The following is a 10,919-nucleotide window of genomic DNA, read 5'->3' as shown; positions in this document are numbered from 1 at the left end:
AGACCTCCTAGCTCTCTACATGCTCTCATCCAATATTCCAGCCCTCTGTTCTTGGAAGGGGTAATGGCTGCCCTGCATTCTTTAGTACATTGTTCATATGCTATCTGCTTGACTAATGGCATAGCGGTGTCAGGATCACCAAATATCTTTCCTGCCGCCTCCACCAGTCTAGCCACAAAATCAGAAAAGGGCTCTGTAGGTCCTTGAATAATCTTTGTCAAATTACCTCTTACTTCCCCTCTATTGGGTAAAGTTTTCCAGGCTCGGGTAGCAATGTTATTAATTTGTTCATATACCTGAGGGGAATATCCATTTTGCTGGTTGGCAAATCTACCTTGTCCGAGTAACATGTCCGTGTCCCAGACTGCTTGGGCTCCCCCAGCTGCTAAATTTATTGCAGCCTGGCCATTGGCAAATTCAATTAAAGAGGCTTTCCAATCCAAATATTGACCAGGGGATAAGCAAGCCCTTGCAAGATTCATCCAATCAGCTGGGGTCATAGCATACCTATGCAAAACCTCCACCTGAGCCACCGTAAAGGAGGCTAAAATACCATAAGTCCGGACAGACTCTGCCAATGTTTTAATAACTTTGAAATCTAAGGGCTCATGGTATCTGTTGCCTTGCTGATCTTGAAACACTGGGAAAGCATTCATTATCTGGGGAGCAGCTATCATTTCCGCCCTGACTTCCCTCCATACTCCAGGGCTGAAAGAAGTCCCTCCTTTTGCTCCCATAATTTCAGGGTATGGGGGAGAGGCCAAAGGAGTCACCTTCCTTCTTGCACCCTCAAGATGTTTCTGTTCATGTCTCTCCCTTTCTTTCCTTTTGATCTTTATTCTGTCTACCAATTTACGGATGGTTTCCAGGGGGGGTCGCATAAGAGTCCTCCTCTTCCTCCTCCTCCTCAATATGTTGCCAATGAAGGATCTGGGTCAACACTTGAGGCCATGTTGGTGCTTGAGGGTCATGCTGCTGCCCTGGGACAATATAGATTGGGGTGGCCTGTGCTGTCACCCAGGGCCATAGTGATGTCTAGGTTCATGGCCCTATCACAGCTAAGGGTCTTTATTGATACCCATAGCATTAAAAGTCATGGGGTCTAGATCACCACCTGGGGCCATGTTGTAGTCCAGTGACCACAAGGCTACTGGACCCATGCTGATCTAAGAAGCCTGTACTGCCACCCATGACTATGGTGACATGTAGGCAAAAGCTGCTGCTGCTGGCCATGTCTGGATCTGTGGTCCTGCCACAGCATGGTCTATGTTGATTCCATTGCCCATGTTATCCCAGGGGCCCCTGTGAACCATGTGTTGAACCATGTGTTGAAGTACAAGTGTTGTGCTGAGCTTATATGGTGGAATAATCCTCTTATATAGTGTAAAGATTTGTGAATCAAATTGGTTTAATAAAGCTCTGATTGTCCAGTAGCCATGCAGGAAGTGTAGGCAGGGGCAACAAACTAAGGATGACGGGAAGGAGAAAGATGAAGCCAGGAGACACAGGGTGCTTGTTAGTTTCCCAGCCACACAAACTCCTGAAATAACCACACAGAAACTGTATTAATTAAATCACTGTTTGGCCTATTAGCTCTAACTTCTTGTTGGCTAACTTTTACATCTTAATTTAGCCCACTTCCATTATTTTATATTTTATCATGAAGCTTGTGGCCTACCAGAAAAGTTCTGGCTTGTCTTTCTCCAGGGGAGGCTCCATGGTTTCTCCCAACTCAGCCTTCTTTCTCCCAGCATTCAGTTTAATTTTTCCTGCCTAGTTCTGTTCTACCCTATCACAGACCAAGCCAGTTTCTTTATTAACCAATGGTATTCACAGCATACAGAAGGAAATCCCACATCAGAGGATCAAAGTGGGTTTTTTTTTTTTGCTTTTTTTTAAACCTGTGTTTTGGTCCTATTTGCTTGTTTTTATCTTATTTTTATTTCTTTTTTTTACTGTTCTTTGGTGGAGGATACTATAAGGGTGAAGGGTGGATATGGAAGGACTGGGAAATGAGTGAGATTGTGGTACATGATATGAAATTCCCAAACAATCAATAAAAATGTGTTAAAATGATATCTTGGGAATGGAGAGATGGCTCAGTGGTTAAGAGCACTGACTGCTCTTCCAGAGGACTTGGATTCAATTCCCAGTACCTACATGGCAGCTCACAACTGTCTGTAGAATTCAGTTCTAAGGGATCCAACACCCTCACATGTACATGCAAACAATATATCAATGTACATAAAATAAATAATAACAATAATAATAATATCTTGGCAGAACAGTGGTGGTGTATGCCTTGAATGCCAGCACTCAAGGGGGAGATGTAGGTAGATCTCTGTGAGTTCAAGGCCAGCCTGATCTACAGAGCTAGTTCCAGGACAGCCAACGTTGTTACATAGTAAACCTGGGTCTCAAAAAAAACCAAAAAATAATAATAATAATAGTATTTTGCAGTTGTTACTGTTATAGTTGGCATGACATAGAGAATTCTGCTGATCAGAGAAATTTTAAGAAAGTGAAGATTATGAAAACTGTATTGGTAAATTAAAGCCAGGGTTGGTATGTGGAAAGCTCTGTTACTTAAGAACATGAACTTCTGGTCAAATCATAGATAATGTGCCTGGGGTACACATGCCACCACTTTCCAATGAAACTGGATCTCTGAAACATCATTGGTCTTAAGAAGCATTTATGTGTATATTATTTAGACACTTCTCCCTTGAGTCAGCAATGTCAGCATCAAGAAAATGTATCTAGAGTTTTATTTGATCCATGTCTGCAAATGAACTAATTTCATAAAATGGGTGACAGAATTGATTTTTCACATATATGATATTTTGTTTAAATGAGTTCTTTTTTTTGTTTTGTTTATTTTACTTTTTTAAGTTGTTGCAAAAAAATTCCCATTTCCCCCCCCTCCTTGCACACATCGCCCCCTCCCTCCACTCCCCTCCCCCTCTCCCTCTCCCCCCCCCACTCCATTAAATGAGTTCTTAATGGGATGTGGAACAACTTAAATCATAGCAACTGAAAATTGTAGTAGTGCTATATGAAAGCACTACTAGAGCCTAGTGAAATTATTTACTAGTCTGTAACTTTCAGTCTACTCCTAGGACATACTAAGAATTATTATGAATGCTGCGAGTTGGAAAACGACTCACATAACACTCTATTTTTATGAAGATGAAATGCTAGCATAGGAAGAGGATCCACAGATAAACACTAAATTTAACAAATGGAGTAGCTGGTAGAAATTGTAGAGAAATAAACTTGGGAAAGGCGTAAAGACACTCAAGCTAGAAGGCTAGCTGTAATGTTAAATCAGACAAGGTCACATTTATCTGTTCACTCCTGGAATCTCAAGTTAAATGCTTTGCTTTACCATACATCTCAATGGCCTAAAAGGCCAATGGCAGCACAGAATCTGCTCCTGCTTATGGAAAATGATGCACTTACCGGGAGGGCAGGGCTGTTTCTTTACTAAAATCACGTTCCAATAGGACACATTTTTTTTTTAATCAACAAGGTACCTTCCTAAAGTGAGTCCATGATGCTAACGAAATCACCAGAATGTTCAAAAGAAGAGTCATAGCTCACATATCTTTGGATTATGTGTTCATGTTATTTTATTAAACCAGAGCCTTCGAAAGAATATTGAAAATTACGAGGCCTGGTCAATACACATGTCCACTGGGACCATTGATACTGCCCTCCAAGAACAGTTTGGTTGAATGCTGTCCACAGCAATTACATTCACAATGTCGTACAGCCCTGGAGTATAGTCTTTAGGCTTCTGGAGAGAGTCCAAGGTGAAAAAGATGATGTCGTCTACCACGCCAGTTCTTCCATCAATACTGGTCACACAGACCTATGATGAGAAATGAAGACACTGAGTATGGAGAAGCAGAGCCCACCACAGATGACCCTCAACAACCCCTTGGCTCTCATCAGCAGGTCCCTTGGCCCATCACTGATTCTCATCCTAGACACACAGGGAATACCTGAAAACTGTATCGACACATTCTATTCCTGTGTGATGAGAAGACATGTCCCTCAAGCTACCCAAGGTGGCCCCACACTCTATCTCCCGTGTGATGAGAGGATGTGCCATTCGTGTTAACCAATATGGTCACACAGTATACCACCCTGACTTTACATCTAATTCTCAGGCTGTACCGACCATGGTCTTACCCACCTTTATCAGCAGGCTGAACACCTCAAACCCAGTGCACTCAACGTTTACGCACAATTGCCTCACAGTCAAGGTGCTTTCTAACTGCTGTTCACAGAACATCCTAACGTCAAGTAAAGCACACAGCCTAGGAATTAAGTATGTGTATATTCTACATTATTTTCTATTATTTCTCTTTTCTTTTTTTTTGGATTTTTCGAGACAGGGTTTCTCTGTAGCTTTTTTGGTTCCTGTCCTGGAACTAGCTCTTGTAGACCAGGCTGGCCTCGAACTCACAGAGATCCGCCTGCCTCTGCCTCCCGAGTGCTGGGATTAAAGCCGTGCACCACCACCACCCGGCCTATTATTTCTTTTTTAATTCACATTCGTGAATGTGTCTACTTTTGCAGGGGATATACTGCCAAACAAAATTCTGAGAAAGAAAGTTATCAGGAAGGAAGGATAGGCAGTTACCTACCCATGACAAGGGCAACATGGAAGCAAATTACCTCATCCATATTCTGGGAGTTTAGCAGGCTCACAGAGTGAATAGTGATGTTTGAAGTACCTGGCTTCAAGGAATACTCAACCAGCAACAAGTCCCCTTTAAAGGGCAAAAATCCTAAAACAGCCAAGAAAATTAGAAGGGTAAATATTATTGCGCTCAGGTCATGTCACATTACCTAAGGCCCTTTGTCACTGCAATAGGATGACCAACATTTCCGGAATGTAAAGTCACTTTTCCAAATGCTTATAGATACCTTTTGGACAGGTATGGTGGCTTGTGCCTTTAATGCCATCACTCCAGATGCAGAAGCAGGTGGATCTCTGTGAGTTTGAGGCCAGCCTGGTCTACAGAGTGAGTTCCAAGACAGGTTCCAAAGCAACACAGAGAAACCCTGTCTCAAAAAACAAAAGATAAAATAAAACCCATCACAGATACCTTGAATATCTTCCTACAATAAGGGAAGTTTATAGTCCTTTAAACACTGCTTTTTCTACCTTCATTAACAGTCAGATATTGACAACTAAGAACTGTGTGTCTCAGAGAAAGCAATTTGTTAGAATCACTGGTATTCCTCTTCAAATAGCCACATCTCCATTTGGAGAGGCAGCCAGGAACATTTGTAGAAGCAAATTGCTGAATCTGAGTACCTCCCAGTGTACCTAGGCTAAAGTCAAAGTCAGAGGGTCTGACTGTTGAGACTAACAGTGTTTTAGAACAAGGACACATAGAGAGAGGTGGAGAGAAAAGGAACAAGAACTATTTGCACCCTGGCTTTGCAGTGATTGAAGTATTTTTTATGTAAATCCCTTGCATGCTTAATGTGTTCAGTGGCTAGAAATTGAATGTAGTCAGATGTGCTGGCAAAAGTTTATAATCTCAGTCCTGGAGAGATGGCTCTGTAGTAAAGAGCTCCTGGTGCTCTAGCAGAGGTTGGGTTCCCAGCAACAACATGGTGGCTCAGAACCATCTGAAACTCTAGTTTCAGGGGACCCAAGACCCTCTTCAGCCCTCTTTGGGTACCAGGCACACACACAGTACACATATGTGCATGTAAATACTCATAGACATAAATAAAAATTAAGAATATTGCTACTGGTAGGTCCACCATGTTCCAGGGGAAGCCTTCACATCCTTGAATGTATAAGTAGTGCAGATTGGACTTGATCAGTGAATAAGGAGAGGACACAAAGTTGGGTGTATAGGGAAGAGGGGTGGGCTCGGGGGAGGAGATGAAAATGGTCAAAGTTCATTATATAAAGTTCTTAAAGAACTAAAAAAATGCAAACCATACCTCCAGAAAGTAGTTGCATGGGGAAAAATGTTTCCTTGCTTATGAAGATGTTGTCCCGTGTTGCGTAAGTCACACACTTAATGCAAAGTCTTTTGTCAAATTCTGATGGTTCAATACCATAGATAGGATCAGACATGGCTTTTACCTATAATACAAGGAGACAGTGATTGCAGCTAAAATAACAATTACAAGCAGATGTTTGTATATGCAAATGATTCACCATCAAAACGATGGCAACTTAACAAGTTGGTTTGTCACAGTTGTAAGGACTTTGGGGACATACGACTCCTGTCAGAGACAGAGTGCTTTATTTTTCACATCAAAACAGACCAGATTCATCAGAAATCATTTAAATGACAGCTTTCAATAAGATATATCATCATGGACATGAGAAGATGCATAAACTGTCTGTGCCTGTTCCATGGTTTGGTAAATGTATTCCAAAAATAAATTGCTAACCTATGTTGAATGCATTCACATTTCCCACTCTACAGAAAATCACAGATATACTCTACCTTGAAGAAGTTCAGAGTTTTCCTGGAAAACTTGTATTCTGCCAGTTCTATTTTTTTAACCTAAGAAATATGATTAATGGGGCTGGAGAGATGGCTCAGAAGTGAATAGCACATATTGGTTCCAGATGACCTGAGTTTGTCTCCAAGCACCCATGCTAGGCAGCTCATAATGCCATAAGCTCTACCACACTAGTGCTAATGCTGTCTGCAGGCATCTATACACAGGTGGCATAAACCCACGGGGACACATGTATACATGTTTAAAAATAAAGTAAATCTTTAAAAATAGAAATAACATGAACAAAGAGAAGAATAAAGATATATCTTCAGGCTTAAGAAAAGATTTTAATATTCTATTGCCCTTCCCAGTCAAATGATCCAATGTGCAGTACAGGGCCACTACATACAACAAGTTACAAAGCAAGATGTGGATCTGATGGAGGTGGGACTTGTATCTTATCTGTTGCTTTCATTGGTTAACTAATAAAGATAACTGCTTGGCCTGATAGGACAGAAAATTAGGTAGGCGGAGTAGACAGAACAGAATGCTGGGAGAAAGAGGCCGAGTCAGGCAGTCACCATGATTCTCCCACCTGACACAGCCGCAGGTTAAGATCTTCCCTGGTAAGCCACCTCGTGGGCTACACAGATTATTAGAAATGGGTTAGATCAATATGTAAGGGCTAGCCAATAAGAGGTTAAAACTAATGGGTCAAGTAGTGTTTAAAAGAATACAGTTTCCGAGTAATTATTTCGGGGCATAAGCTAGCCATGCGGGCGGCCGGGTGCCGGGGATGCAGCCCCGCTGCTCTTATTACTACGTGGATCCTTGTCTTAGGACCGTATGTCAAAAACAGGGTGATTGAATGCTTGCATGTTTGCACTTATATACTCATACAGCTTTTAGAAAGAAACAAAACCAACCCAAGACACAGTGCATGGGGCTTGTAATCCTAGCAATTGGAATGAAGAGACTAGTAGAACGACTGTGAATTTGAGGTCAGTGAAGGCTACATGATGAATTCCAGGCATATGATAAACAGATTAAGAGCCTGTCTCCTAAAACAAGAATAGATAAAATGGAAAAGAAATGAATGTTTGCATAAATTGTGAATTGACATTAGCTGTACAATTCTTGATAAAACAAGAAGATACAATGAGAATACTTATAATATGTTAAAATTATACATAAAATCAAGAAAACAGAGCATTAAGTAAAATAATGGGAAGAAGCATGAACATTTTTCCTAACAAAGATAGATATTTTTTCCTAGCATGGAAAGAGCTATTATGAATTTAACTAATGAGAAGAACAAAAAGAGAAAATTGCTACTTTATCACTAAGATTTAAAAAAATTTGAGAGGTAGGAAATTGTCTTGGTGGGTGAAGTGCTTACTGTGCAACCATAGGACCTAAATGCTGATTCCCAGAACCTCCACATAAAAGCAAGATATGGTGGAATCCATCTGTAACCTCAGTCCTGAAGGTAGAGACAGACAGATTCTGTAACTTTCTGAACAGTTCAGAATAGCCCTAACAGTGAGCTCCAGGTTCTGGGAGAGACTGTCTCTAAATATAAAGGGGCATGAGTAACTGAGAAAAACATGCCAGTGTTGAACTACGACTTCCACACATGTCTGCATGCTGATTCCACATGCATACAACACATGCAGGCAACACACACATATAGAAACCAAAAAATAAAAATTTTTATAATTTGAAATATTATAAATCTATATTAGTTCTCATTTTACAATAATAAAATATACAATTATTTTTATAATAGTTTAATAATAGAAATTAATAATCTATGTTTACCAATACTGGCAAAAGGCTTTTATATAACCTGTTGGTGAGATAATCAATTTAGATAGTATAGCTAAAAGAAATTTAAAGTCATCCAGTGGTATGTAAATAGTGGACATTTGTGTGTGCTAAGTAGATCTTAATTGGTGTATTTAAAAGTATGGCGCACACAGGGCTGCTCGTGCTAATTCTACTAGTTTGAATGCATAGGATAGAAAGCAGCTTTCACTAAGAGATGCAAGCTACGGAGTGGGGGGAGGGAATAGAATGACCATAATTTACTATGTTGTTCAAATACTAGGAGAAGAGATGCAAAAGATTTAGGAACAGAAAAACATCACTGCAGTTGAATTTTAGAGCATCAAGTCTTCTAAACTCAAAGGAGAAGGTCAACTTTGACCCTATGTCCACAATGTTGCTTGTCTTAATCCAAGAGGAATAATCAAAATGCCATTACTGTGAGGGAATGTTAGCAAACTCAGGCTTACTTTGATGGTTTTCACTGCGTGAGTTGTTTCATCCTCTTCTATAAGAGCAATGACGCTCATTCCAACATTCACTGGAACATTTCCACATACCATGTCAGGATTAAAGAAGATGGTTTCATTAATCCAGCCATAGTCGGGGCAGAGATGGGTCACAATTCCTCTGACAGACTTCAGCTTGAAGTTATCTATGAGACAGGTAAACCAAGGTCACACTGGCTCCCATCAAATACAAGCGACACACAAGTCCTACTCTGACCAGCTGTGCAGATGTGAGCACATATTGTCACTTCTCTGAACACAGTAACCATTTCTGCTCCCTAAGGTTGTGACTACCGAATGACACCTCCATGGCATCTGTGGGTGACCTGTCCCAGAGAGCACAAGTGCAGCAGCGCTCATCTTCCCTGCTCAGGAAGCTCTGGGAACCCCCACTATTACTAGGGCAAGCCTGCCTCATCACCAGCAGCAAATGCATAGCCCTGGCTCTAAACTCTGACAGAGCATTAAAAGGTCTGAGCAGATGTAAGGACATGTTTCCAAATTGCCTTTTATTGGTCACAAGCACGATGGGTAAGTAATGTTTGGGGATCTGGCTCCAGTATCCTGCTGGGACAACCGGCCACCTTCCTTCATGGTACCCTCCCTATGACTGACTCCGCCCCCTGGCATCAGATAGTGTGTACTTGGGAAACAAGGCCACATTCACTCTCAACGTGAGATGCGCCCCTTCACTGGGGACTACACAGAGGCATCTTGCCTGGGAAAGGCAGAGACAGTACAGCCCACAAAGACTCGTGTCACGTGTCCTTTGAGTTCATCCAAACAGCTTCCTGCCTTGGCACACCAACGGAACTTAGGGAGAGTTCACTGTTCGCCTAACCGCTTGGCAACTTAAGGACCCTCAGACTTAACCGCCACAATGCATGGCGGCCGGTCCCTCCCCGCTATTCAAGCCCCACAGAATCTCATGGTGGAGAAGACCCTTTCTGAGGAGTCTTCTTAGGTGGGGGATACGGGGAGAACGACTCTCAGAGCCAAAGGATTACCTTGAATCTGGAGTTTTCCATCAGATTCTGCCCGCCTCCAAAAGAAATTTAAAATACCGCGCAGAATTCTCTGCATAGTTGCCACCGGCCTGGGCAACCCAGCGGCTTTCTGATGAGGCTTGAGATCTCCTGACCCACAGGTTTGCTTCCTCGGCCTCCCTGAGTTGGTAGCTAACAGCTAACCACCAACTTGAGGAGAGCCTCGGACAGGGTCCCTCCTCTGCTGCTTCCAGGTTCCTGTGTGTGCCCTCTCCAGGGAGACTGCACGAGGTCACTAATGTCCAGCCAATGAGACGCAAGGCTTTGTTGATGTCACGGCTATACATAACGACTGACGCTGAGCTGGGAAATTTAGCCCCGCCCCCCACACAAGAGAACCAATAGAAAAGTCTATGGAAATTTCAAAAGTTGGCCCTTAGTACGGGTACCCGGAGTGTGTGGCTACCTATTTAGCGTTTCTGCTTTGTACGCTTTCAGGTTCATTTGGACTTTTTGGCTTTGGTGGGTTTTTTTCGTTGTTTTTTTTAAAGTTCTTTGGGTGAGAATTTATTGATTTGAGATGGTTCCTTCTTATTATTGTAAGCACTTAAGTTTAAACATCCCTTGGCTCACTTTTTATCACTCTATTCCGTATATTTTGACATAACATAACTTCTTTCAACACTAAGTGTACCAAAACTTCCTTTGATGTGCTTGTCATTAGATAGGTTATAACTGTATCCTTAATTTCCTTTTCATTTTTTATTCCATTGTTTGGATTCTTCTTTTCCTTTAGATTCCATTTCTCAGATTGTTTCTTGCCTTTTGTCCATTAAATTTTTAATTGAATATAGATCACCTATTATCTTACATTAGAACAGTGAGAATCTTATTTGAATATTTTATTTTATCAGACAATTGCCCGGATTTAGTTTACCATGCAGGGTCTTTATTTCTTTCACTGAAAATTCTTTCAGTATAAGACAGATGATTCTTTGTCCCCTTTGATATTAATTTGATTTTTGGATTTTCTGATTCTGCTGGCTGCCTTTGAATCTTAGCTGGCACTATTTAAATGAATGGAAGATAGTTCTACAGCACAGTGTAT

At 41.4% G+C, this 10,919-nt stretch overlaps 1 protein-coding gene across 1 annotated transcript; it reads right to left on the bottom strand.

The window, feature by feature from the left end:
• Positions 1-3,667: 3,667 nt before the first annotated feature.
• LOC121437495 (cancer/testis antigen 55-like) lies at positions 3,668-9,908 on the bottom strand. The gene is made up of 5 exons (XM_041637361.1): positions 9,833-9,908; positions 8,787-8,971; positions 5,977-6,121; positions 4,687-4,799; positions 3,668-3,874 (listed from the first exon to the last, which is right to left on the bottom strand). Exons 1-5 carry the CDS (start codon positions 9,906-9,908, stop codon positions 3,668-3,670), a joined length of 726 nt encoding a protein of 241 aa, XP_041493295.1.
• Between the last annotated feature and the right edge of the window lie 1,011 nt (positions 9,909-10,919).

Source organism: Microtus oregoni, unplaced genomic scaffold, assembly GCF_018167655.1.
Source record: "Microtus oregoni isolate MIOR12 unplaced genomic scaffold, Mior012 000052F_ref0000163, whole genome shotgun sequence".
NCBI lineage: Eukaryota > Metazoa > Chordata > Mammalia > Rodentia > Cricetidae > Microtus > Microtus oregoni.
This window is presented reverse-complemented; position numbering and strand designations above follow the sequence as displayed.

Bases quoted from the DNA above. Each gene is read 5' to 3' on its own strand.
- LOC121437495 (XM_041637361.1), bottom strand. From the start codon at position 9,908: ATGCAGAGAATTCTGCGCGGTATTTTAAATTTCTTTTGGAGGCGGGCA. The intron at 6,122-8,786 runs GTAAGCCTGAGT...CTTGTATTATAG, and splicing joins ACGCAGTGAAAACCATCAAA to GTAAAAGCCATGTCTGATCC. The intron at 3,875-4,686 runs GTAATTTGCTTC...TTCTCATCATAG, and splicing joins ACTCCCAGAATATGGATGAG to GTCTGTGTGACCAGTATTGA.